At 50.6% G+C, this 21,750-nt stretch overlaps 1 protein-coding gene across 2 annotated transcripts in view; it reads right to left on the bottom strand.

Annotated features, from left to right (window-relative positions):
* Nucleotides 1-21,750, bottom strand: part of Hk1 (hexokinase 1) — an 89,167-nt gene that overhangs the window by 49,844 nt on the left and 17,573 nt on the right. The window contains exon 1 of one of the 2 annotated variants that reach the window (XM_005070906.4): nucleotides 15,298-15,472. The exons of the other annotated variant lie outside the window; for it this stretch is intronic. Within the exon in view, the coding sequence (XP_005070963.1) occupies nucleotides 15,298-15,360 (63 nt within the window). The 5' untranslated portion in view covers nucleotides 15,361-15,472. Of the gene's footprint in view, nucleotides 1-15,297; nucleotides 15,473-21,750 lie in introns of those variants that run through there. 2 annotated transcript variants of the gene reach the window in all.

The following is a 21,750-nucleotide window of genomic DNA, read 5'->3' as shown; positions in this document are numbered from 1 at the left end:
AATTTCTTAATCTTCCTCGGTCTTGCTTTCCTCACTCGTGGGATGGGCACAATACTTTCATCTAACAGACTCTCATCATGTGCCAAGGATGAGGTAAAAGCATTCATTCCCCAACCCTGAGTGACATAATCATGTGTTCTCAGCTCCTTCTGTTCTTAGGAAATACCTTAAGAACGACTCAACTACAAGTTATAGTAACCCATTTTGTAAGAAAAAAAATTACACATGTGACTGTCTGCATGCGTATGTGTGCACTGTGTACCTGCCTGATGCTCATGGAGGCCAGAAGGCGACACTGGATATCTTGGAGCCACCTGGGTCTCTGCAAAAAAAGCCGAGAGTGGCAAGGGCTCTAACACTAGGAGTTGTCTTTCGAGCTCCAATACTGGCCCACTTTGCAGAAAACAACAAGGTGACAATATGCCTTAAAAAAATGGGGCAAATAAGAGGTTCCACCCAAATCCCCCAGAACACTTGCAGTTTTGTTGCTTTTAAGAGCGGTAATAGGCCGGGCGTTGGTGACGCACGCCTTTAATCCCAGCACTAGGGAGGCAGAGGCAGGCGGATCTCTGTGAGTTCGAGGCCAGCCTGGTCTACAGAGCGAGTTCCAGGACAGACTCCAAAACAATACAGAGAAACCCTGTCTCGAAAAACCAAAAAAAAAAAAAAAAAAAAAAAAAAAAAAAGAGCGGTAATAAGCCGAGTGTCCCACATCATCCCAGCGCTCAGGAGGCTGAGGTATGAGGGTTGGAAGTGCAAGGTCATCCTTGGCTACACAGAGTTCAAGACCAGCCTGGGCTACATGAGACTCTGTCTCAAGATAGATAGGTCAGTGGATGGATGGATGCATGGATACATGGATGCCTGGATGCATGGATAGAAAAAACAAGAACAATATGTACTTATTTTTTACACTAGCCAAATACACTCTTGTACCCCAAAATAAAAGCTTAAGTTCTCTCCCACCCCAAGACACCCCTGCTTACAGGGCTCTGTGTCCTTGTCATGTTTTCCCACCTGCACAAGCATACATACCACACTGGCTTTTAAATGTTGCTTTATCAATCTGGAAATCCCGTGTATCGCTGGGTCCTAACTCCACCTTCCTCTCTCTTCTGTGAATTGCCTCCAAGACCTGCCTGAGCCACACAGGAGCTCCGCTAGGGGCTCAGGCTGGCTGAACACAGGACAAAGATGGGATAGTGCCAGCTCAAATCTGACTCCTGGCAGCCCCTCGGCCTTCCTACCCTACCCTTCCCACCATCTATCCTGCGGGTATATTCAGTGACCTTGATCTACAAAGGCTTCCACTGTGCAAGCCCTTTCACAAGCTGGTCCACACCGTACTACTGTCTGAAGAACACGGGACTAGTTAATTCCACTGCTCCAGGGAAAAGTCACAGGTCAAGGAGGTTTCCCACATGCCAATCAGAGAACTAGGAGGGAGAAGCTTTTCCACCATCCCCGGTCCTATGCTCCTTCCTGTAAACCAGACGGGTCCAACCTCTGACATAGCAACACAATGCAATCTACATAGGTCATGCATGCTTGAGAGCCAGGCATGGTGGCCCGTGCCTTTAATCCCAGCATTCACTCAGACGGCAGAGGCATGTGATCTCTGAGTTCAACCTGGTCTACCCAGTGAGTTCCAGGACAGCCAGAGATGGTGAGACCCTGTCTCAAAGACAAAAGCAGAAATCTCATGCCTGAAAACCCAAATCAAGTTTTCCTTTATAAAAGTAAAAAGAAGCCCGGTGGTGGTGGCATGCACCTTGAATCCCAGCACTGGGAAGACAAAGGATGATCTCTGTGAGTTTCAGGCCAGCCTGGTCTACAGAGTGATTTCCAGGACAGCCAGAGCTACTATACAGAGAAACCCTGTCTTGAAAAAAAAAATTAGAAGAAATCTCATACTGTCCTAAGCAAAGTAAATTTACAACTTTATGTTGGACTGCATATCACAGCCAGGTCAGGGGCTTCCCTGGTGGCCACGAGACAATGGAACACAGGTGGCACTGCTGTCACAACTCCAGGCAGCCATTAAGCAGTGTGCCTGCTGAGCCTTGCAGGAAGTCTGCCACAGGTCTGAAAAGCACTCCAGGTGGCCCAGTTCACCTCCCATCAGGGGCTGGTTTACCTATGTGCCCGCCCATCCCCCAGCCATCATGGGGAGAATGTTCAGAAATCATAGCAAAGCTGGAAGGTCCAGGGCCACCAGACCCTCCCTTGTGGTTGGTGCCATCTCGGGGCCAGCCAAGTATCTCCCCAATCTACTTCCTAACGCACGCACGCACGTGGCTCTCCAGCTGCCAGCCCCACCTCACAGCTGCAGATGGCGGCCACGTAGGAAACTAGTATCTTTCCCACAGTTGGTAGCCAGTTTCTGAGTAAGGGATGGAGTTAGCTGTGGGGAGTCAGGGAGCATCTACAACCCTTTGGAGGTCCCTAGAGCACCATAGCTGCCAGTAGACTTATGCTTTGATGGTATGTCACCCAAATTTCTTCCTTGTAGAGTCACCACCCAGTGGCTTCTGTGGGTCCCGCTTTTGTTCTTTTGAGACAGCCCTGGCTGGCCTACAACTTGCTACATGGATCAGGCTGGCCTTGAACTCACAGAGACCTGCTTGCCCCGTCTTCTGGTGCCGCCATGCCGACTGACCCCGGCTTCTTGCTCCTCCAAGCCACCTTCAGACTCACCTTCTGCACGGGCCATGCCATGATCCACCCGGCCCACGCCTCCGTCTGTCCCTCTCCTCAGCATCCCCCCAGCCTTAGGTGTCCTCTATGGAGAAGTCGGCGGGGCCCGGTACACACGTCATGGTGTGTGTCTTTCCTGATGCCACAGGAACACATGCGTGGTCCACGCCTCTGCTGGACTGCTAGTGCCCGAGGGGCAGGCGCCTTGTCTTCTGTCCTGAGTGTGTCCCCGAGTCCTCAGGCTGCTGCCACGTTGTGTGTGGCTCCTCTGCCGGGCTGGGTGGCTCCTCTGCCGGGTGGGAGGCCTCAGAGGGTTTGCTGGCTTAGATAAGGCCTACGGCCTCCTTTTCCCCCAAACGGCCAGGCACTCCTGTCCCATCATCACCTGACCCTCTCCGTGCCTTCATACGTTGCCCTTAATTGGCTGAGGCCCAGCATGAACGCCAGGGCCCTAAAGCTAATCAGATTCTTATGTTCCTGTAAGGGGGTACGGAGCCATCTGCAAGTCACTAAGGAACAGCGGGAACATGAGGGCATGAGCGGGAGGAAACTGAATTCCCAGCAGAGGTTCTCCAAAGGCCTGGCTCAAGTATCTCCAAAGCAAAAATACAAACAAGGTCGTTGCTCTCCCTCCAGGCAGCATAATGCTTATACAGCCAAGCCATTCCTTTTGCCTCAATGAACATGGTGAGCCCCAAGAACTCTTAAACAACTCTATCCACAGCTCAAGAGGAAAAGCACCCCCATTTTTTTTGTTTGTTGTGTATGTACCTGTTCATATCCACATGCATGTATATACATACATGTGGAGACCAGAGGTCAGTGTCAGGTCCTCAATCTTTCTTTTTATTTTTAATTTCTGTTGCTGTTTGGTTTTTGAGACAGGGTTTCTCTGTGTAGCCCTGGCTGTCCTGGGACTATGCAGACAAGGCTGGCCTTGAACTCACAGCGATCCTCCTGCCTCTGTCTCTTGGGGATTATAAAGGCATGGACCACTACAGCTGGCTTTTTTTTTAAAGACAAAGTCTCACTAGTTTAACTAACCTGGTTGGCTACCATGCCCCAGGGTCCTCCTCACTCAGTCTCACCAGCCTTCTTGACACAATACCTGAATTCTCTTAATATAAGCGTATGATTATTTTGCCTGCATGTTACATGTACCATGTACATGCCTCAGGCTCACGGAGTGTAGAAAGATCTAGACTAAGCCGGGCGTTGGTGGCGCACGCCTTTAATCCCAGCACTTGGGAGGCAGAGGCAGGCGGATCTCTGTGAGTTCGAGGCCAGCCTGGTCTACAGAGTGAGTTCCAGGACAGCCTCCAAAGCCACAGAGAAACCCTGTCTCGAAAAAAAAAAAAAAAAAGATCTAGACTAGAGTTACAGATGGTTGTGAACCATCTGTGCTAGGAACCAAACTTGAGTCCTTTGCAAGAGCAACAAGGGGCTCTTGACCACTGTACCTGGCTTTTATGAGGGTTCTGGGGATCCAAACTCAGGTCCTCGGCTGGCAAAGCATCTAGGTCCTCAGATAGCCCAGGGGCCATCTCCCCAGCCCCAGTGATTTTTAATTTTTGGACTTTCATTAGCGTGTACATGTCCTGAAGAGGGCATCAGATGCCCTGGGGCTGGAATTGCAGGTGTTTCTGAACACCCTGACACAGGCATTGGGAACTAAACACGCGACCTCTGGAAAGTGATTGCAGCTCTTAAGCTCTGAGCCATCCCTCCAACCCCAGTGTTGCTTGTTTGGGGGTTTTGCTTTATAAGACAAGGTCTTGCCGTATAGCTGCTCAGAAAACCCTGGAACTGGATATGAAAGCCCAGGCTGACAGCACTGGTAGGTGACCACCAAGCCCTCTGCACCTCAGTTTCTTTGTCTCAAGAGGTAAATGACTCCTGCCTTGTTACCTGCTGTCTTAGTCAGGGTTTCTATTGCTACAACCAGACACCATGACCAAAAAGCTTGTTGGAGAGGAAAGGGTTTATCAGGCTTACACTTCAGCACTGCTGTTCATCGCTGAGGGAAGTCGGGGCAGGAACTTAAACAGGGCAGGAACCTGGAGGCAGGAGCTGATGCAGAGGCCATGGAGGGGAGCTGCTTACTTGGCTTGCTCAACCTGCTTTCTTATAGAACCCAGGACAAGCAGCCCAGGCAAGGCACCGCCCACCATGGGCTGGGCCCTCCCCCATTGATCACTAAATAAGAAGAAACCTCACAGCTGCATCTCGTGGAGGCATTTCCTCAGCTGAGGCTCCTTCCTCTGATGAGTCTATAGTTTGTATTAAGTTGACACGTCAACAGCCTCCAAAACAATACAGAAAAACCCTGTCTCAAAAAACCAAAACAAAAAAGGTTGACACATCAAACCACCCATTACACCTATCCATTTACCAAATTCGAGAACAAATGTGGAGTGGCTTGGAAAGCTTATAGAAGCTACAACTCCTGGTCTGGTTAGTGTGGCTCGCCCAGAACACACCTGGAGGTGCCTTAAACAGCCAGATGAGGGGTATGGCTTCCTGTATAATCAGATCTCAGTGCCCTAGGCAAGGATCCTGGACAGCAGGTCTCAAGGCCCTAGTGAGTGTCCATGTTCCCTAGACAAATGTTCAGATAAAAGCTATGATGTGTATCTGAAATGCCTACATTCTGAGGCGTCCCTATGTCTGTCATATGTCATTACTGCTATTTTAACAATGGAGATGGGAGTGACTTATCCTGGTTCCCCTGAGGGCTGAGTCAGGGCTTTCCATTTCTGGCCTAGTCACCTCTCTCTGCTGCAGTATCCTGAGAGAGAAAACTGCACTTCAGGTGTCACCTTTGTCTTGGGCGCCTAGGACACAGGGAATTAGGAGGCTCTCAGTCCCTCCCCAGCTAGCCACAGGAAGCAGAGGATCTAGCCTGCTGATCCTGCCCCGCTGCATTCCAGGGATGCTGTCTTTCCCGGGAGGGCGTGCAGCCTCCTGAATTTTTAGCTGGTTCAAAGTGACAGTTGTGCTCTCTTCCCCTGCATGGTCATGAGCACTCTCCCCAGCCAGCACTGGTTAACAGGTGCCAAGGTCACTGGTGGGACCTTGGGCTTGACCTCAGGGTATTATCCTGGTCCCCCTGGCAAGGGGTGTGAGGACAAGGGAAGGTGTCTGAGTTTGTTGTTGTTGGCCTGTGTTGCCCTGGGAGCTGAGACAACTTCCCTGTATGTGAGGCCATGCACAATAAGGTCATTAATGGCCACATAGTAAGCCCTGCAGATCAGGGTAGGTTGGTGTGTCCATATTCTTGTCTCTAAAGGTGCAACATCCTCATCACATGAGAATTTTTGAGCTGGGTGCCTTGGCACAGGCTACAATCCCAGAGCACAACCTAGGCTACCAGCAAGACTCAACAATAAACAAATTAGGGGGAACTACTACAGGTCTGTTTGCTCAGAATCCTCCATTGTTCTGGGTATGGGTATTGCTTCAGTAGAATGCCAGGAAAACCCTTCTGGCTTCGAGGCCATATTTTAGGGCAGCTTTCCCTGAAGTCCAAGACCACAGTCCTGGTTCTGTATACACACTAAGAGATCACCCCATGGTGTCAAGGACACATGAGTCCCTTGCACTGGCCTGACTGCTTTCCAGCCATCAAGATTACATGACTCTACTTGTAGGACCCCAACTGCGACCCAATGTAGAATGCAGGAAGAAACACTTGCTTCCAAGCTCACTGGAAGGACTCCACTCAACAAAGCATTTCCCTGAATCGATTATTTTGAAAATGGAACACAACCTTGCCAAGGGGCATGGCATCTTTGTTATGGAGGTCGTGGGGGGGGGCACTTCCATCCCACCCAACTGGACAGGGTCCTGGAAAGCACCAGGGTCCCTAAGAGAAAGGTCTGGAGCAAGTGAGGCTGCTGAAGACAATCTGTACGTGTCAATCAACTGAAGACATCACCGGTAGTTTACTGCATTATCAGGCAAAGGTCAACAGTAGCCGTTTACAAATCCTGAACATTTCACTGTACATGAACTTACTGGGTCGGTTTCCTTTCCAAATGAAAGGGCTCCTTCAACTCTAAGCTCGCTCTGTGTGTGGGGGGTAAGGGGGCATGAGGTGGAGAGTGGAGCTGGTGTTGGGGAGGAGCAGACCTGGATGGTCCTAAGCCAGCTCTGGCTCTCCCCACCCCCATCCTTTCTCTGGATCGGTTTCCCTAAACTGCAGCATGAGTGCAATGGTTGGGTTTCTGAGTCAGGCAGAACTTAACAAGGAGCTTCACCACTCTGGGGTGGGAGGGTCCCACAAAAAATTCTATTCCTGCACATACAGAAAAGAGGCGCATGGAAGCCAACGTCCATGCAAAAATGTGGGCTGGAACGGCCACTGCAGCATTTACATGGCAGCCAAAGGAGAAACCATCTCAGGTGTCCATCAACTGACAAACAGGATCGGCCTTCTCTGAAGCCAAGAAGCAGGAAGTGGTGCAAACCTATAATCCCAGCATTTAGGAGGTTGAGCCAGGAGGATTATGAGTTCGGAGCCAGACTAAACTACGCGAGCTCCAGGCTAGTAGAATTACATAGAGAAATCGTGTCTTTAAAGAAAAGCCAAGGCTGGGAGATGACTCCCTCCATAAAGCATGTGGTGTACAAGCATGAGAACCTGAGTCTGGATCCCTAGCTCCCACATAAAGGTGGGCACAGCCTAGTATCTTAACTCCAGCACTAGGGGAGCAGGGGAAGGGCAGAGACAGGTAGACACAGTTAGTTCAGCCAAATTGGTGAGCTCCAGGTTCAGTGAGAGACCCTGGCTCAAAAAATAAGAGAAAGAAGCTGAAGGTGACACAATTTCTGACCTCCACACACATGTACACACATGTACTTACATGCACATATGTATACACACCTATTTTAAAAAGTCGAAGAAAAACACAGCTTGTAGCAGGCATGGCGTGACTCCCCCACATCCTACCCCACCCCTGCTGCCTCCATCCCAGAGGGAGGTTCCCTGCAATCCCAGAGGGAGGTTCCCTGCAATCCCAGAGGGAGGTTCCCCGCAGGTGTTAGATTCTGGAGCCTAGCATCAGCATGGACAGAACCGAGCCTGCGCTGACATTTTCTGCCCACACTGGGCAGGGTCAGTTACTGTTTGCAAAGGGCTGGGTTTCAAGCTTCGCCATCCTTTCAGTTTTCCCTGAAGCAGTGCGCATTCACCCCCTCTCCTCTTACGGGAAGATAGCCTGAGAGAGGCTGTTGGCGTGGGTTTTGTCTGAATAGGGCTGAGCACATTTAGGAGACAGATAAGACTACTCTGCCATGGGCTGATCCACAAGAGGGGCAGGGGAGCTCTGCAGCCACCCAGACCCACACAAAAGGCTCAGCTTCCGGGGGTGGGGGTGGGGCACAGCTCACACCTAGAGCCGCCAGGTTCGCTTGCTGAACCTGTGAACCACCAATGCCATTCGATAAGGTAAATCAGGAAACAGGCTAGTCTCTACAGTATGCCCCAGTGTTGAGATGTGAATGGAAGCGGCTTGAAGTGCTCTGTTACAAACATGCAAAGGGTTAATAACGACCTGCCCTGCGAACCTGACAACCTGAGTTCAGTCCCCAAACAGACAGGGTGGACAGAGGGATGTGACCTCCACACTGTGGCGCGCGAACAGACACAGATAAATAAATGTAACATGATTTTTAAAAGATTTAGATGTATGTAAAAGTTTGACCATACCAAGGGTCATGGCTGGCATGACCCAGCAAACAAATGCCCACACTCCGATGGGAGTGTGATAGGGCAAGGCCATCAGGGCAAATCTGGTAGGTGGCAAACTGGGAACACACCCTACACCTCATAATTCTAGCTGAAGTAACAGTGCTGTGTGATATTTCGATGTTCCCAAGCCGTAAATAAAATTTAGTTTGAGCCAGAGGGTGGAGCTGGCTACTAGTGGACCAAAATTTGGGGGGACTGAGGACAGGTAGATAGGAAATAGTAGGGCGGGGCTTAGAGAGGGTCTTTTAGGATGGAGGAACAAAAGAGACAGGGGGTTACTGGACACTTCTCCACTGCTTCTCTGATCGTTCGGGTTCTTACCCCGATACCTGACTCCCGAGTTCTTATTGACAGAGAATAATTAGATAAACACTTCTTCTGGTGCCCAACGAGAGGCATGAGATCACGGGGCAGCTGCTGGCCCCTGACTTTACAGCCGCCGAGCCGGAGACAAACACTTCATAACAGGTCAGTTTAGAGCCAACAGAAGCCTGCTCAGGGGCTAAAAGGAGTTGAAAGTGGCTCGTGTACAGTACTATCTGAAAAACGAGAAACTCAAACACCTGTCAAAAGAACGGCTAGATTCACAGTGGAGACGTGCACACTGTCATAGCATAGAGCACTTTAAATGAATTAAGTCCACTGAACAACATGAAAAAAGTCCCCCACTAGAACATGGAGCTCAAGGAAGGAATTTGGCAGAGTGCATACAGCAGAGCACCAACTATAAACACTCAGAACCAAACAAAGCCATGCCACAAGGATCACAACTGCATCTACAGTATTAGACACTATGTACGGAATACATGTGGTACAGGTGTACAAGCAAGTACAGAAATGACAGGCATCAACTTCAGGACATCGGGGCTGCAGGCAGCTCAGCCAATGAGAGAGCTTGCTGCTCTTCTAGAAGGCATGTGCCCTGTGCCCACACAGGCAGCTTGCAATCACTGTAACTCCAGCTTCCAGGGGATCTGATGCCCTCTTCTGGCCTCTGGGCCCCCAAGTACACACACACACACACACACAAAACCCTTAAAACTAAGACAGTCAGAAGGACTGGAGAGATGGCCCAGTGATCACAAGCACCTGCAGCTCTTGCAGGCGACCCAGTTCAGTTCTTGGCATCTCCATGGCGGCAGACAACTGCCTATAGCCCCAACTCTTGGGGTTCTAACACTCTCTTCTGACCCCCGCAGGCACTTCACCCATGTGCAAACATGCATGCAGGCAAAACACTCACATACATAAAAATTTTTAAAATAATAATTTTAAAAGAAACAAATAAATGAAGTATTCAGATAGGAGACAGCCTCTGGAGAGGGAAAAAAAAGAATGGAATCAAAGGTGTCTGAATTGTCAACTTGAGGGGTAAGTGCATGTATATTAGCCGCATGAACTTCAAATATTTCCTAATAAAAATAATTCATATTTTTATAGGAGAGGGCAGGAAATTAAATACAGGTTCTAAGGTATGTCATTAAAATAGACAACAGTGAGTTTTTCTCCTAAAAGAAGGAGAAAGAACAAGAACATTCTGGATTCCACTCATAATCTTATTACAACCCAGGGGGTGGGGGACGGGACAGCCTATTGTCTGTGTGTGGGGAAGAGCCCCGGGTTCTAAGTAGGGACTAAGAGACCTTCTGCAGCACTCGGGACTGCCCACGGGAGGGGTGGCCTAGAAGCTCGGGGGTGATGCCTCCTGCCCTGGCAGCCTGGCTAATGGATTTGATTGTAGCTTGGCAGTGATGGGGAACTGAACTGAGGATCTGATACATGCCACAGCCACTGAGCCACAGCCACGGCTCTCTCTGGGTTTTCTGGAAGAACAAACGAATGCATATACACATAGCATGTTTGAAAATACTCATGTTTGAAATAAATACTCATGGCACAGTCTCAGTTATAGTTAAGTGACATCCCATATGACACAAGGTACCTCAGGATGCTCAGAGCTGAGAAACCATTAGAACAAGGAACCTCAACCACATGATGACTGATGTCCACTGGGCTCTACCTCTCAAAGCCTCTAACAGGGCTGCTTGTCCAGTTCATCAGAAGCCAATGTCATTTCCAGAAATAAAAATCTACCTGCTGTTAGAAGCTGCTTTTATTTAGAATCAGATATGTTGAACACAACACACTAAGTGGTTTCCTCACACCCCGCCAGTGTGGGATTAGTCTAGAAGATGGTGGGCACCTGTCCACCCTCCCCCAACCAGACTAAATGTCCATCCTTTCTCCGATTAACACACAGAACTTGGTTTACACAGCCCTGGACCTAGAGTCAAGGAGCAAGGGGAGCGGTCACTACTAATTCCTGCACACAGACGCAGGGGGTCGGCTGCCTCTGTGTGGTTAACATGTCTCAGTTCCTCCTGGGGCATATGCAGAGATGGCCCCAGAGGCTAGCTCCCTCAGCCAGGAAGTCCTGGGTACAGACATACAGGCACACATGCATGCCCCGTCTTTCAAGGAAAAGGCTTTCTGTAACTTCCCTGGAGAACAGCAGGAGTGTGGGAGGCAGGCATGGTCAGATGAGGAGGGACCTCACAGCCGGCCAGCCACTTGCCTGGTTTCTTCCTCACGACATTCTCTCAGGATCCTACCCATGAATGAGGGGCCACTACTACAGTGGCAACGCCTAAGACACCTCTGGTGGCGGGACCAGGGAATAGGACAGAACCAAGGAGGCCTTCCCTAGCTGTGTGCGCAACACCAGGTTGAGAAACATACAATAATTTTCATAATTTTTTTTTTGGTTTTTCGAGACAGGGTTTCTCTGTGGCTTTGGAGGCTGTCCTGGAACTCGCTCTGTAGACCAGGCTGGCCTCAAACTCACAGAGATCCACCTGCCTCTGCCTCCCGAGTGCTGGGATTAAAGGCGTGAGCCACCAACGCCCGGCTTCATAATTTTATTTTTAAAACTCAATTTATAATTATTTGGCAGAACCAAAGAGGCTTTCCCTAGATGCATGTGTAATACCAGGTTGAAAGTCGTACAAGACAATTCTCATAACTTTCTTTTTAAAGTTCAGTTTATTGTTGTTGTGAGTGCAGGCATGCTTTTGTGGATGTTAGAAGACAACTTGTGAGAGCTGGTTCTCTCCAACCGTGGGGTCCAGGGATGGAACTCAGGCACGTCATGTTTGTGAAGTAAGCGCTTTAGCCACGGAGTTATCTCGCCTGCCCTCCCTAAGCAATAAGGAACAGGATGGCTTTGAGACGGGGGTCTCAGGGTGTACCCCAAGCTGGCCTAGAGCTCTCATGCCTTCCAGTCTCAGCCTGCCAAGTCTTGGGGCTGCAGGTTCCATCTTTCCTTTCTCCCAACTGCCTTTCCGGCTATACTGCCAGCCTGAGGAAAAGGCCTTTGGAGGCCCTTTAATTGATAAGCACATTCTACCTGGCTTTCCCCGGCCAGCACCTCCTGGGTTGGGCCACTGGGCAATTCACACCTGCTCGTTCCCTCTGCAGATTATGTAGGGTGATGGGGATCCACCCAGAGAAAGGCCACTAATGTTTGCTGTTTGTGGCTCTGGAGAGCCTAGGGAGAAGGACATCCAGTCCTTCTCTGATACTCTTGGATCCATGTTTCTTTTTATATTATTGTGTTTCTACCTACCACTGCCTCCCAAGTGCTGGGATTAAAAGCATCCCACATCTGGTCTTTTCTAGATTAAGTGTCCCTATCCAAGGAGCCCAGAGGTAGACTCTCTCTGGAGCTGGAGTTATAGGTGCCTTGGAGCCACCTGTTGCGGGTTTGGGAATCGAACTCAGGACCTCTACAAGAAGAGTAGTCACTCTTAGCTACTGAGCCATCTCTCCGGCTCCGTCTGCACAAACAGCATACTATGCAATCCCTCACCCAAGGGGTCCCTCCTGGTGACACACAATGGAGGAGGCTGGGCAACACAAGGCATGTGAAAAGCCACTCGGAGGCTAAAGGGCCCCGCCTCCTTCTCCCAGAGCCAGAGGATGTCCGGCGATCTGGTGAATGGAAGCGGTCGCAAACACACACATGGGCCTCTTCTTCCTCTTAAGATCAGGAGATGCGCGAAGGAAAATGTGGGCTTTCTGACTCCATCCGCCAGGTCACGTATTTCACAGCACCCTTTAACCATCACTATGCAGAAGCAGCCTGGAGCACAAGGCTCTGAGCTAAGCCAGGAGCCTCACCCCGTTTCCGCCCAGAATGTGGATTACGCTGCCTCCCAGGCAGCGGGAGGGATTTAAACCCTCCTCTTGGGTCCTTTTGTATTCTGGGCAACCCTGAAAACCTTCCCCAACAAGATCCAATTTCCTTCCTCCTGGGAATTACCAGAGGGCACCAAGGCTGTCTCCCCGAGCCCCATGGGCTGCCTAAGGGTAGAGGGCTGAATCATCATGGCTGCCCACACTGGCAAAGTCTCCACTGGGTTCCCTTTAGGGTGGCTCATGGGGCCCAACTCCACAATAAGAACAAGATTTGGAAACCTGCACTCCCAGGCAGCTGTAACAGGCAGTGGGGTGGGAGGGACAGGCCTCGAACAACATAGTGACTGAGCCCTAGAGGCAGTGGAGAACACTGACTCATTGGAGCAAGTGACCGCCATGTGCTAGGGATCCTCTCCTGGACCACACCCACATACGGCAGCTCACCGCACAGGCAGAGGGGATGCCCCAGAAGGAGCCTAGGAAGTAGATGAAGTTCTGGGTGAAACGCAGAAGGGAACTCTTGGAGTTTTGTTGGTATTGGAGGTTTTTTTTGTTTAGGGGGTTTATTTGTTTTGTGTTTTTTTTTTCAAGACAGGGTTTCTCTGTATAAACCTGGCTGTCCTGTCACTCTATAGACCAGGCTGGCCTTGAACTCACAGAGATCCATCCGCCTGCCTCTGCCTCCCAAGTGCTGGGATTAAAGGCGTGCACCACCACCACCCTGCCCAGCTGGGAGCTCTTCTTTTGTAAAGATCTCCTACACAAACAAGGTATAGGTTTCAGCCTCAGGACCTTCCTCCAGCAAGGCTCTGGGACAGAGTGGGGGAAGGGATATCCCAATCATTTGAATCAGAAGTCACACACTCATATACCTATGGGGGGAGGGGGGCTGTAAGACAGAATGCAATAGGGGTGATTCAGGACACTTGTTGGAGTGGAGAACTGTGGTCCAAACCTTAATCCAACTCAGCCACTGGAGGCCACCCAGCACCATGAAATGGAGCAGCCAGACAGCTGGCAGTCACACAGGTGGCTGTGGACGTGATGCTAGACACTTAGCTTACAAGGCCATTGGGCCTCCACCCTGGGATCTGCACTCCGGAGCCACAGAGGGATCACAAGTAGGAGGGCTGTGAACACTCGGTTCTGGAGGCCTATTCTAAGTACACTCGGCTGTGCTGGGACTTTAGCCTCCCCTCTCCATGAGATAAGCATCAGCAATGCACACCACACCGAGGAAGAAACTCAGGAATTGCAAGTGCTGATGCATAGCTCCCTGAGGTCAGGTCTCTCCAGGGGAGTGAACGTGCATCCCGAGGTATGGGAGCCCTAGCTTGCGGCATGTTCTCAAGCCTGTCTCCTAACCACCCTACTCCCGGTCGGTGCGCACTCAGCCTGAGATCCAGGATGCCTGGCAGCCTTGTCTCTCAGCACCTCCCCTTCAGCTGACATCCAAGAGGAGTCCTGGTCAAGTACTTAGGGAGATGGAGGCCGGAGCCCCGCCCTGGCTCCACCCCTAACTAGCTGTGTGTCCTTCAGGAGGTCACGATCTTCAGTGAGACTATTTCCAAAAGTGCCAGATGAGGAGGTCTCAGGTGGGAAAGGGTCAGCCCCTGGCCACCTCTGCCCTCACCTGTGGTTAGTACTCCTTGTCTGGGTGTTAAAGTCAGACTGACTGAACAGTACCTAACCTTGATGATATCAACCACCCAAGGGTAGGTAAACATATACCTATAGCAATAATAAAAATGCCTGTTTCCCCTACTGCCTCAGGCTATTTCTGGAAAAACATCCTGTCTAAGGTGACAGAAAAGTGAGATAAATGTTTGAGACCCCGCCAGCAGATGACACTTTAACACTAGACAAACATCGCCCCTAGAACCATGTGTCCATGTGCAAGAGCCCACATGTCACAGGCAACACATGCCAACCCCTCCACGATCTTCAAGTGACTCAAGTGTCTTATTTGAGCTCCTGGGCTGAGGCTGCCTGGAAATTACAGCTTTTTAAGGAATAAAAAAATTCCATTCAGACATGCGGTTCCAGACCCGAGGCCTATGAGCAAAGTTTCCGGTGGCTTCTGCTCCCCTCCCCACACCGGAAAGCCAGGCGGGTCACCCCGTCCTCCGATTAAGGAGCAGCTGCAACAGCTGGCGGAGCCCCGTTTCTGGAGGGCATCAGGTTCTCCAGAAGGGAACCCCAAATATGGGATCCCTGGCTTTTAGCCAGCGCCCCCGCCAGCTGCTCACTAACCTCCCACCATATCTCAGTGATCACACCTTCCCCGCCCACGGCGCATGGACCTTTCCAAACAGGCCCTACAGACAGGTCCGCTGGTCCCCACCCAACCAGGTCCCAGTCCGGCCCTTCGCGGGTACCCATCTGACATCCACGGTCCTTTTCAAGGACACTGCAGTATACAATCCAGCCCCAGAAAGGAGTGAGGGGTCTTCAGCCAGCTGCCCAGCTCCTCAAAGCACAAGCATGCTTGCATGCCGACAAAGCCCTGGAGAGTCCCAGCGCGAGGCCTGTCGCCTGCACCCTGTAGTCCAACCAGATGCTGCCTGGGAGAGGCTGGGGGAGGATGCAGGCGGTGGCGAGCGGATGCGGGAATGCAGGGCTGTGGCCAGGGCGGCGCCGGCGGGGCTCACCTTTTTGACTTGGTCATCCTTCAGCTCCGTAAAGTAATAGGCTAGGAGCTGTGCAGCGATCATGCTGGCGGTTGGGGATGCGGGGAACAGACGTGGGGCCAGTGGCTCCTCGATAGCCCTGGTGAGCAGTGGTCCTCCGGTGACGGATCTGCGACTCCTCCTCCTCCTTTAGCTCCTCCCCCCAGTCTCCGGGTGGGGCGTCAGCCTGCGCGTTCCGGACCTCCTAGCTCCAGTCACTGGGAGGGTGACAGCCGCCAGCCGGCCCACTTCCTCAGTCCCCATTGGCTGCGACGCGCCTCTGCAGCACCAGGCTGGGGCTTCCCATCCAGAGCGGGAGAAAGACGGCTGCTCCCTCCCGCACCGGAAAGGAGGCAGTACTCAGCACGTCTCCCACGTAGGGAGCGCACGGTCACGCGTGGTGGCACTGTGCCATGCCTGTGCGGGTGGGTGGGACGCGGGGCAGGAGGTGTGGGACACGATCTGGAGAGGAGGAGAGGACAGATCCTGGAGTGTTGCCCAGACACCACATACTAGAGAACACGAACGGAGCCACACCCCTTCCTCGGAGATTAGGGCTCGCCCTCCCTCCCATCCCCACATTGGGGAAGCACACAAGTGGGCGTGGAAAGTCAGCGGAAGCCGGAGCTAGGCGGCTTCACCGATATTGCACTGGGTCCCTGTGCCTGCCCGCCCTAGAGAATCCAGGATCTAAGGGTGATACACGGTATTCCACCTTGGTCCCCAGGCCTACATCCCAAACTGTCAGAGTCCACATTGATAAGCCTGAACTGCCCGCCCCAGTGGCTCACGGCCCCCTGAAAGGAATCTGGTCCCCAGGCCCCAGCCTTCTCTGGCTCTTGGGCAACTAGGCTCTGGGAGGTTGGGGGTACGTTCAGGTTGGGGATTGATTGAGGGAATGTCATGTTAGTACATGTAAGAACTCAGACACACAGAAGTGACTACCACCCTGATCCCACAGGTTATTAACCTGAGGCCTACTTTACAGTTGTGTTCAGGAGTAGAGGCTGGGTTTGCTTATCTGCAACACTAGTGACCTCGAAGAGGTTTGCAGCTTCTCCTGCAGGCCATGTTCCTGAGACCAGGGCTGCAGCATGTGGTGCCCTGAGGTGACTAGAGTCCAACTTCGACTGCACACCTGTGTGCTGGGAGCCCCTTGCCTAGCATCCATCAGGACAAAGATACCTAAGGCCCAGGACAGACTTCAAGTAACCCAGGGCCCTCACTGCTCCCACCACTCACTAAAAAGGAGAGCTTGAACCAGAGGCCTCCATGCGAAGCACATCTCCCCAACCTGCCTTATGACAGGAGCAGGTGTGTCCTGAGTCCCCTCTCCCTCTCTGAGTCTCTTTCTTTATCCATAAGATAGAGCCGTAGCCACTGATGCTTACAGCCCATGGCTTTTGTGAAACAGCATAAACACCTGCTTCTAATAAACAGGGGTACCATCATAGAATGGACTTGGGAGCCTACAGGTTAAAGTTTGGGGGCTTGCCACCTGTATGTCACCATTTCCAGGCCCAGGGAGAGCCTAACAGTTACATTTGAATTATTTTTCCTAATAGAACTCCCCCCCCAAAAAAAGATTATCTAGCCTTTGAGTACCACGTAAATCTCAATCTACCCCTGGACAGCTATTATAAATCAGGGACGGGACAGCGGGTTTTCCGGCTAACACAAACACTACTAACATGGCCGTCAGGACAAAGTGGTTCTTCTGAACCCCATTTAAGTCTGCGGGTGCATTTCTGCCAGCTCTCAAGACTGGGGACTCTTGGAGGATGGAGGTTTGTTTGCTGTTTTTAGCTCAGTAGGTTAAATGGTCACCTCTCTGAGCCCAGTGTCAGGATCATGGCCCTCACCCAGCCTTCGGGTAGGACTACCACGAATCTGCCACATGACCTTTACCCAGCAAGCTGCAGCTGAGGAGAAGATGCTCCTTCCCCTAGCCCCTGTACCAAGGTGACTCAGAACACACACACATATGCAAAGCCGGCACCAAGGGTCAGCATCATTTCCTGATACATCTCTAGGTTAGACCCACTGCTGCTCCCAACAGTCCCCTACCCCCGCCCCCACCGGCCCCACATCTGCCTCCTTTCCAGCCAGAAATACGGGCAAGAACATTTGAGCTGTCTTTCTGGCTGTTGGCCACCAGCCATCCGAGCCACTCCAAGCCGCAGGCCACGTTAATTGCACTGAAAGTCAACCTAATCGCATCCCGTCCCTGTCCACAGTCCCTTCTGGGCACTGCGTCCTGAGGGAGCCAGCTTAAACATATTGGCCCTACCCCTTCTCTTTCCATTTCTCTCTTCCACAGCAGGGCTAATCCCACTGTCCTCACCCCCACACGTCTGTTCCATTGTGCCCCTACACTGTCTTGCTCACCTGCACCTGCCCAAGTCCCAGCTTCACCAAAGGCAGGCACGTCTGGCTTTCCTTCCCTGGTCAGCCTCCCCTGACCTCAGCTACTCACCCTGGCCTCCCAGGCCCCAGCACCTCCACAGGGCACACTCGGACAGTGCTCAGAGTCCATGCAAATGGACGCCAGGGCTCTTCTCTACAGACAAGGAGCCGGACGTACAACTGGTGGGCCATCTTGCCCAGTGGCAGGTTCCGGGTAGAATTCAGAGCCAGGACTCAAACCCGGTTCTGATGCTCAGCCAGCACTCTGTCCATCCTACCTCGTCACCTCAGGCAGCCTGAGTCCCAGATAAGCAACCCTGAGTCAGGACTGCCTCCCTGATATGGGTGACTGTCTGCTGGGAGCCTGGTGTTATCTGCTCCCATCAGACAGTTTCCTGAAGGTAGCGCCAGGGCAGTGTTGTATCTCCTGTCTGTTGAACCACATATCACCTCATACATGTTTCTCCTTGGGTTTTTTCTTTGTTTTTTTGAGACAGGGTCTTACTAGGTAGCTCCGGCTGTCCTTGAACTTTCTGGGTAGGCCAAGCTGTCCTCAAACTCACAGTGATCTGCCTGCCTCTGCTTCCCAAGTGCTGGGATTAAAGACGGGCACCACCATGCCCAGCTTTATTTTTAATTTTTAGGGCTCCTTTTTGAATATGAATATTTTGCTTACATGTATTACGAATGTGTGTGTGTATATGTATACCGTGTACGTGCCTGATGCTCAAAGAAGTTAGAAGATATCAGATCCCCTGGAACTGGAGTTACACATGTTTGTGAACTGGAAATTGAAACCTGCTCCTCTGTAAGAGACAGTGCTGTTCCCACCACCCCCCACGCCAAAGGGGTCATGACCCACAGGAGGAACTCACTCCAGAGAGTCCCAGGGTCCTCCCCATCCCCTTCTGGAAGACTTGTCCTTTCTGTCTGAACTCAGTGGCTCTCCTGGCACAAGTTGTGGGAGAGACCAAATGTTGCCAGGCTGCTCACCCCACCCCCACCCACACAACACAGCTGCCCAGAAGACACTTCAGGCTAGATGTTTAGGCCATCTATTAACTTCCACGGGACCCACAGCACTGGGTATCATTCCACAGTGACCTCCGACAGACTGGCTGAAACTCCTGGCACCTGGGAGCGCACTCCTACCAATAATCATGTTTACATAATGTCACCAGTTTACAGAGCAGTTTCTCATAGATTGCCTCATTTCTCCCGATAACAGCCTGGAGTGGTTATGAGAACAAATATCATTATGCCCACTTAATCAATCAGTGAGGTGTGAGAGAGGCTTGTAGAAGGTCTCACAGAGACAATGAGCCCGGCCGTGTTTCTGTGGCTCACATCAGTGGTTTGCAACCTGGCTGAGGATTCAGACCCTGCATTTCCATGGGGATGAAGAGACATGATGCCTCCTATCACCTACAGCCTGTAGGGACTTTCTGATGCAGAGTGCCAATGGGTGAAAGTTCACTGGGACCTCTATTCAGCTTTGCCCAAAAAAAAAAAAAAGCTACCAGCACCTCCGGGCACCACCCATAGTGGCTGGACTGGTAAAATCACATTCTCAGCTTCTTGCCCTCTGACATGGTAACGGGGCCAATTAACTGGCAACTGCTAAACTAAAACGGTATCCTGTAATGTCTCGTGTAGCCCAGCTGTAGGGACTTTCTGCCAACACTTAGCATTACTAGACTCCACTCAAACCCACATTTCTAGCAGCCGGGGTCTAACCACACATGTTGATAATTATGTAGCAAGGGGTGGGCTAGACATGAGAGCAGCCACTACCCTCTCTTCAGCCCAGGCAGGCGTCTGTAGCTAGCCCATGCCCACCCAAGCCACCCACGCCACTGATTGATGATACCTGTAAGCATTGCCCCTGTCCTAATGGGTGGACTTTGTAAGCAATGGGTCTCAGGCATTAGGGCCAGGGTAGGGGTAGGGATAAAGTAAGAAGGAGACAGGGTGCCACATTTAAGTTTGCACGAGAATGTTGTACCCTGAATACACCTGCCCCTCAGTATAATGGCTCCCGCCTGCCTGCTTGGCTTTACCCTGGCTGGTTCATCACTACTTAGAGAAGGCTAGACTCCCACATCCTTAGCTAACTTCTACCCTAAGAGGCTGAGGAATGCCCAGAGGAGGGTAGGTTAAACTGAAGGCCTGGGGCACTTCATTTAGGCACCCATTCTTTAACTCAAGCCAGGCCATCCCCACAGGAATCTCTTATCTTGTTGGACCAGAGCAATTATGAGTGCCCTGGCTGACTACCCTGAGCGTCCTGGTTTGTTTTGCCCAGTCCCCACACATGACCACCTTCACAGAGCCATCGAAGGTCCTGCCTCCGCCCACCTGCCTTTGACTCTGTGCCAGAATATACTAGGAAGTGCTTACAGACATAGCCACATCGATGCCTAGACAACAAGGTTCCCAGGACAGAAGCATGCAGAGAAAATTTAACAAGCAGACAAAAATTAAGAACTGATTTGGTATTTTTGCTAAGAAATGATCTCCCAAAAGCTATTTTTATTGATGGGGGTGGTGGTGGCACACATCTTTAATCCCAGCACTCAGGAGGCAGAGGCAGGTGAATTTCTGTGACTTCAAGGCCATTCTAGTCTTCATTGTGAATTCCAGGACTATGTAGGAAGTCATCTTTTTTTTTTTTAATCTTTTTAAAATTTTTTATTTTTTACTTTATGTGCATCAATGTTTTGTCATGGGTGTCTGGTCTCCTGGAACTGGAATTACAGACAGTTGTGAGCTGCCATGTGAGTGCTAGGAACTGAACCCAGGTCCTCTAGAAGTACAGTCAGTGCTCTTGACCGATGAGCCACCTCTCCAGCCCCTGTAAGTTGCCATTTGAGTCTCTAACAAGCATTTAAAATCGTTCAGTGGGTTTTAGCCTGGGGTTAGAATCTCTGACCATTTCTGAAATGGCCCTAAACGTGCTTTTGCCATCTTATGCCACGTATTTATGGGAAGTGGTTTCTAAGCGTTGATGATTATAAGATTAAACAGCAGTTGATTCTAAAAAATTTTAAAAAATGAATAAAGCCGCAAAGATTTGGTATATCCTTCAGGATGAAATAAGGATAAAATATTCATCCCAGGTTTAATTATTTATATAAAAACACACTCATGGTTTTTTTTCCTCTTTCTTTCTCTCCACTCCCACCGCCCAGACAGGGGGTGTCCTCTGTCCTCTGCTTCCCAAGCGCTGGGATTAAAGGAGTGCACCACCACCTGGCCAAACATGCTCATCTTATTAGCAGCCAGATTGTTCTCATCTTCAGTAGATGGCATATGAATATGAATGCATACTAGGGCTGGCAAGGTGGCTCTACTGCCCTGCCAGCCTGAAAACCCAGGTTCCATCCTTGGAAGCTATCATGGAAGGAGAGAATGGGCTGTCAAAGTGATCTTCTGACTGCACGTGCACCGACGACCCCCTCCCCACACCATAGTCACTAATTTAATTTAAACATTTACTAATTTAATTTAAAAATTAAAGCCAAGTGCCTCCCGAATGCTGGGATTCGAGGCATGCGCCACTAACACACAGCTGAAACCTTACATTTAAAAGTTATATGAATATATATATATGAATATGAATCATTTTAAAATAAACTTATGATTCATTGTCATTAAATATTTAATCTGTACATTTCCTTATACACCTATGTACTCAGGGTCATATAAAAAGTTCTTAGGCAAAGTAGAAATGGAAAAGTTTAAGAAGCCCTGCTAGGGCTGGAGTGATGGCTCAGAGGTTAAGAGCACTGGCTGCTCTTCCAGAGGTCCTGAGTTCAATTCCCAGCAACCACATGGTGGCTCACAACCATCTGTAATAAGATCTGGTTCCCTCTTCTGACCTGTAGCAGACATGCAGGAAGAATGCTGTATACTTAATACATATATAAATAAAATCTTTAAAAAAAAAAGAAGCTTGCTATACACAAAATTCAGGAGACAGAGGCAAGAGGATGACCCCAAATCTAAAGCTAGCCTGATGTACCTAGC

Source organism: Mesocricetus auratus, unplaced genomic scaffold, assembly GCF_017639785.1.
Source record: "Mesocricetus auratus isolate SY011 unplaced genomic scaffold, BCM_Maur_2.0 Super-Scaffold_100027, whole genome shotgun sequence".
Lineage (NCBI taxonomy): Eukaryota > Metazoa > Chordata > Mammalia > Rodentia > Cricetidae > Mesocricetus > Mesocricetus auratus.
The sequence above is the reverse complement of the archived record's forward strand: the minus strand, read 5'-3'. Positions and strand labels throughout refer to the sequence as shown.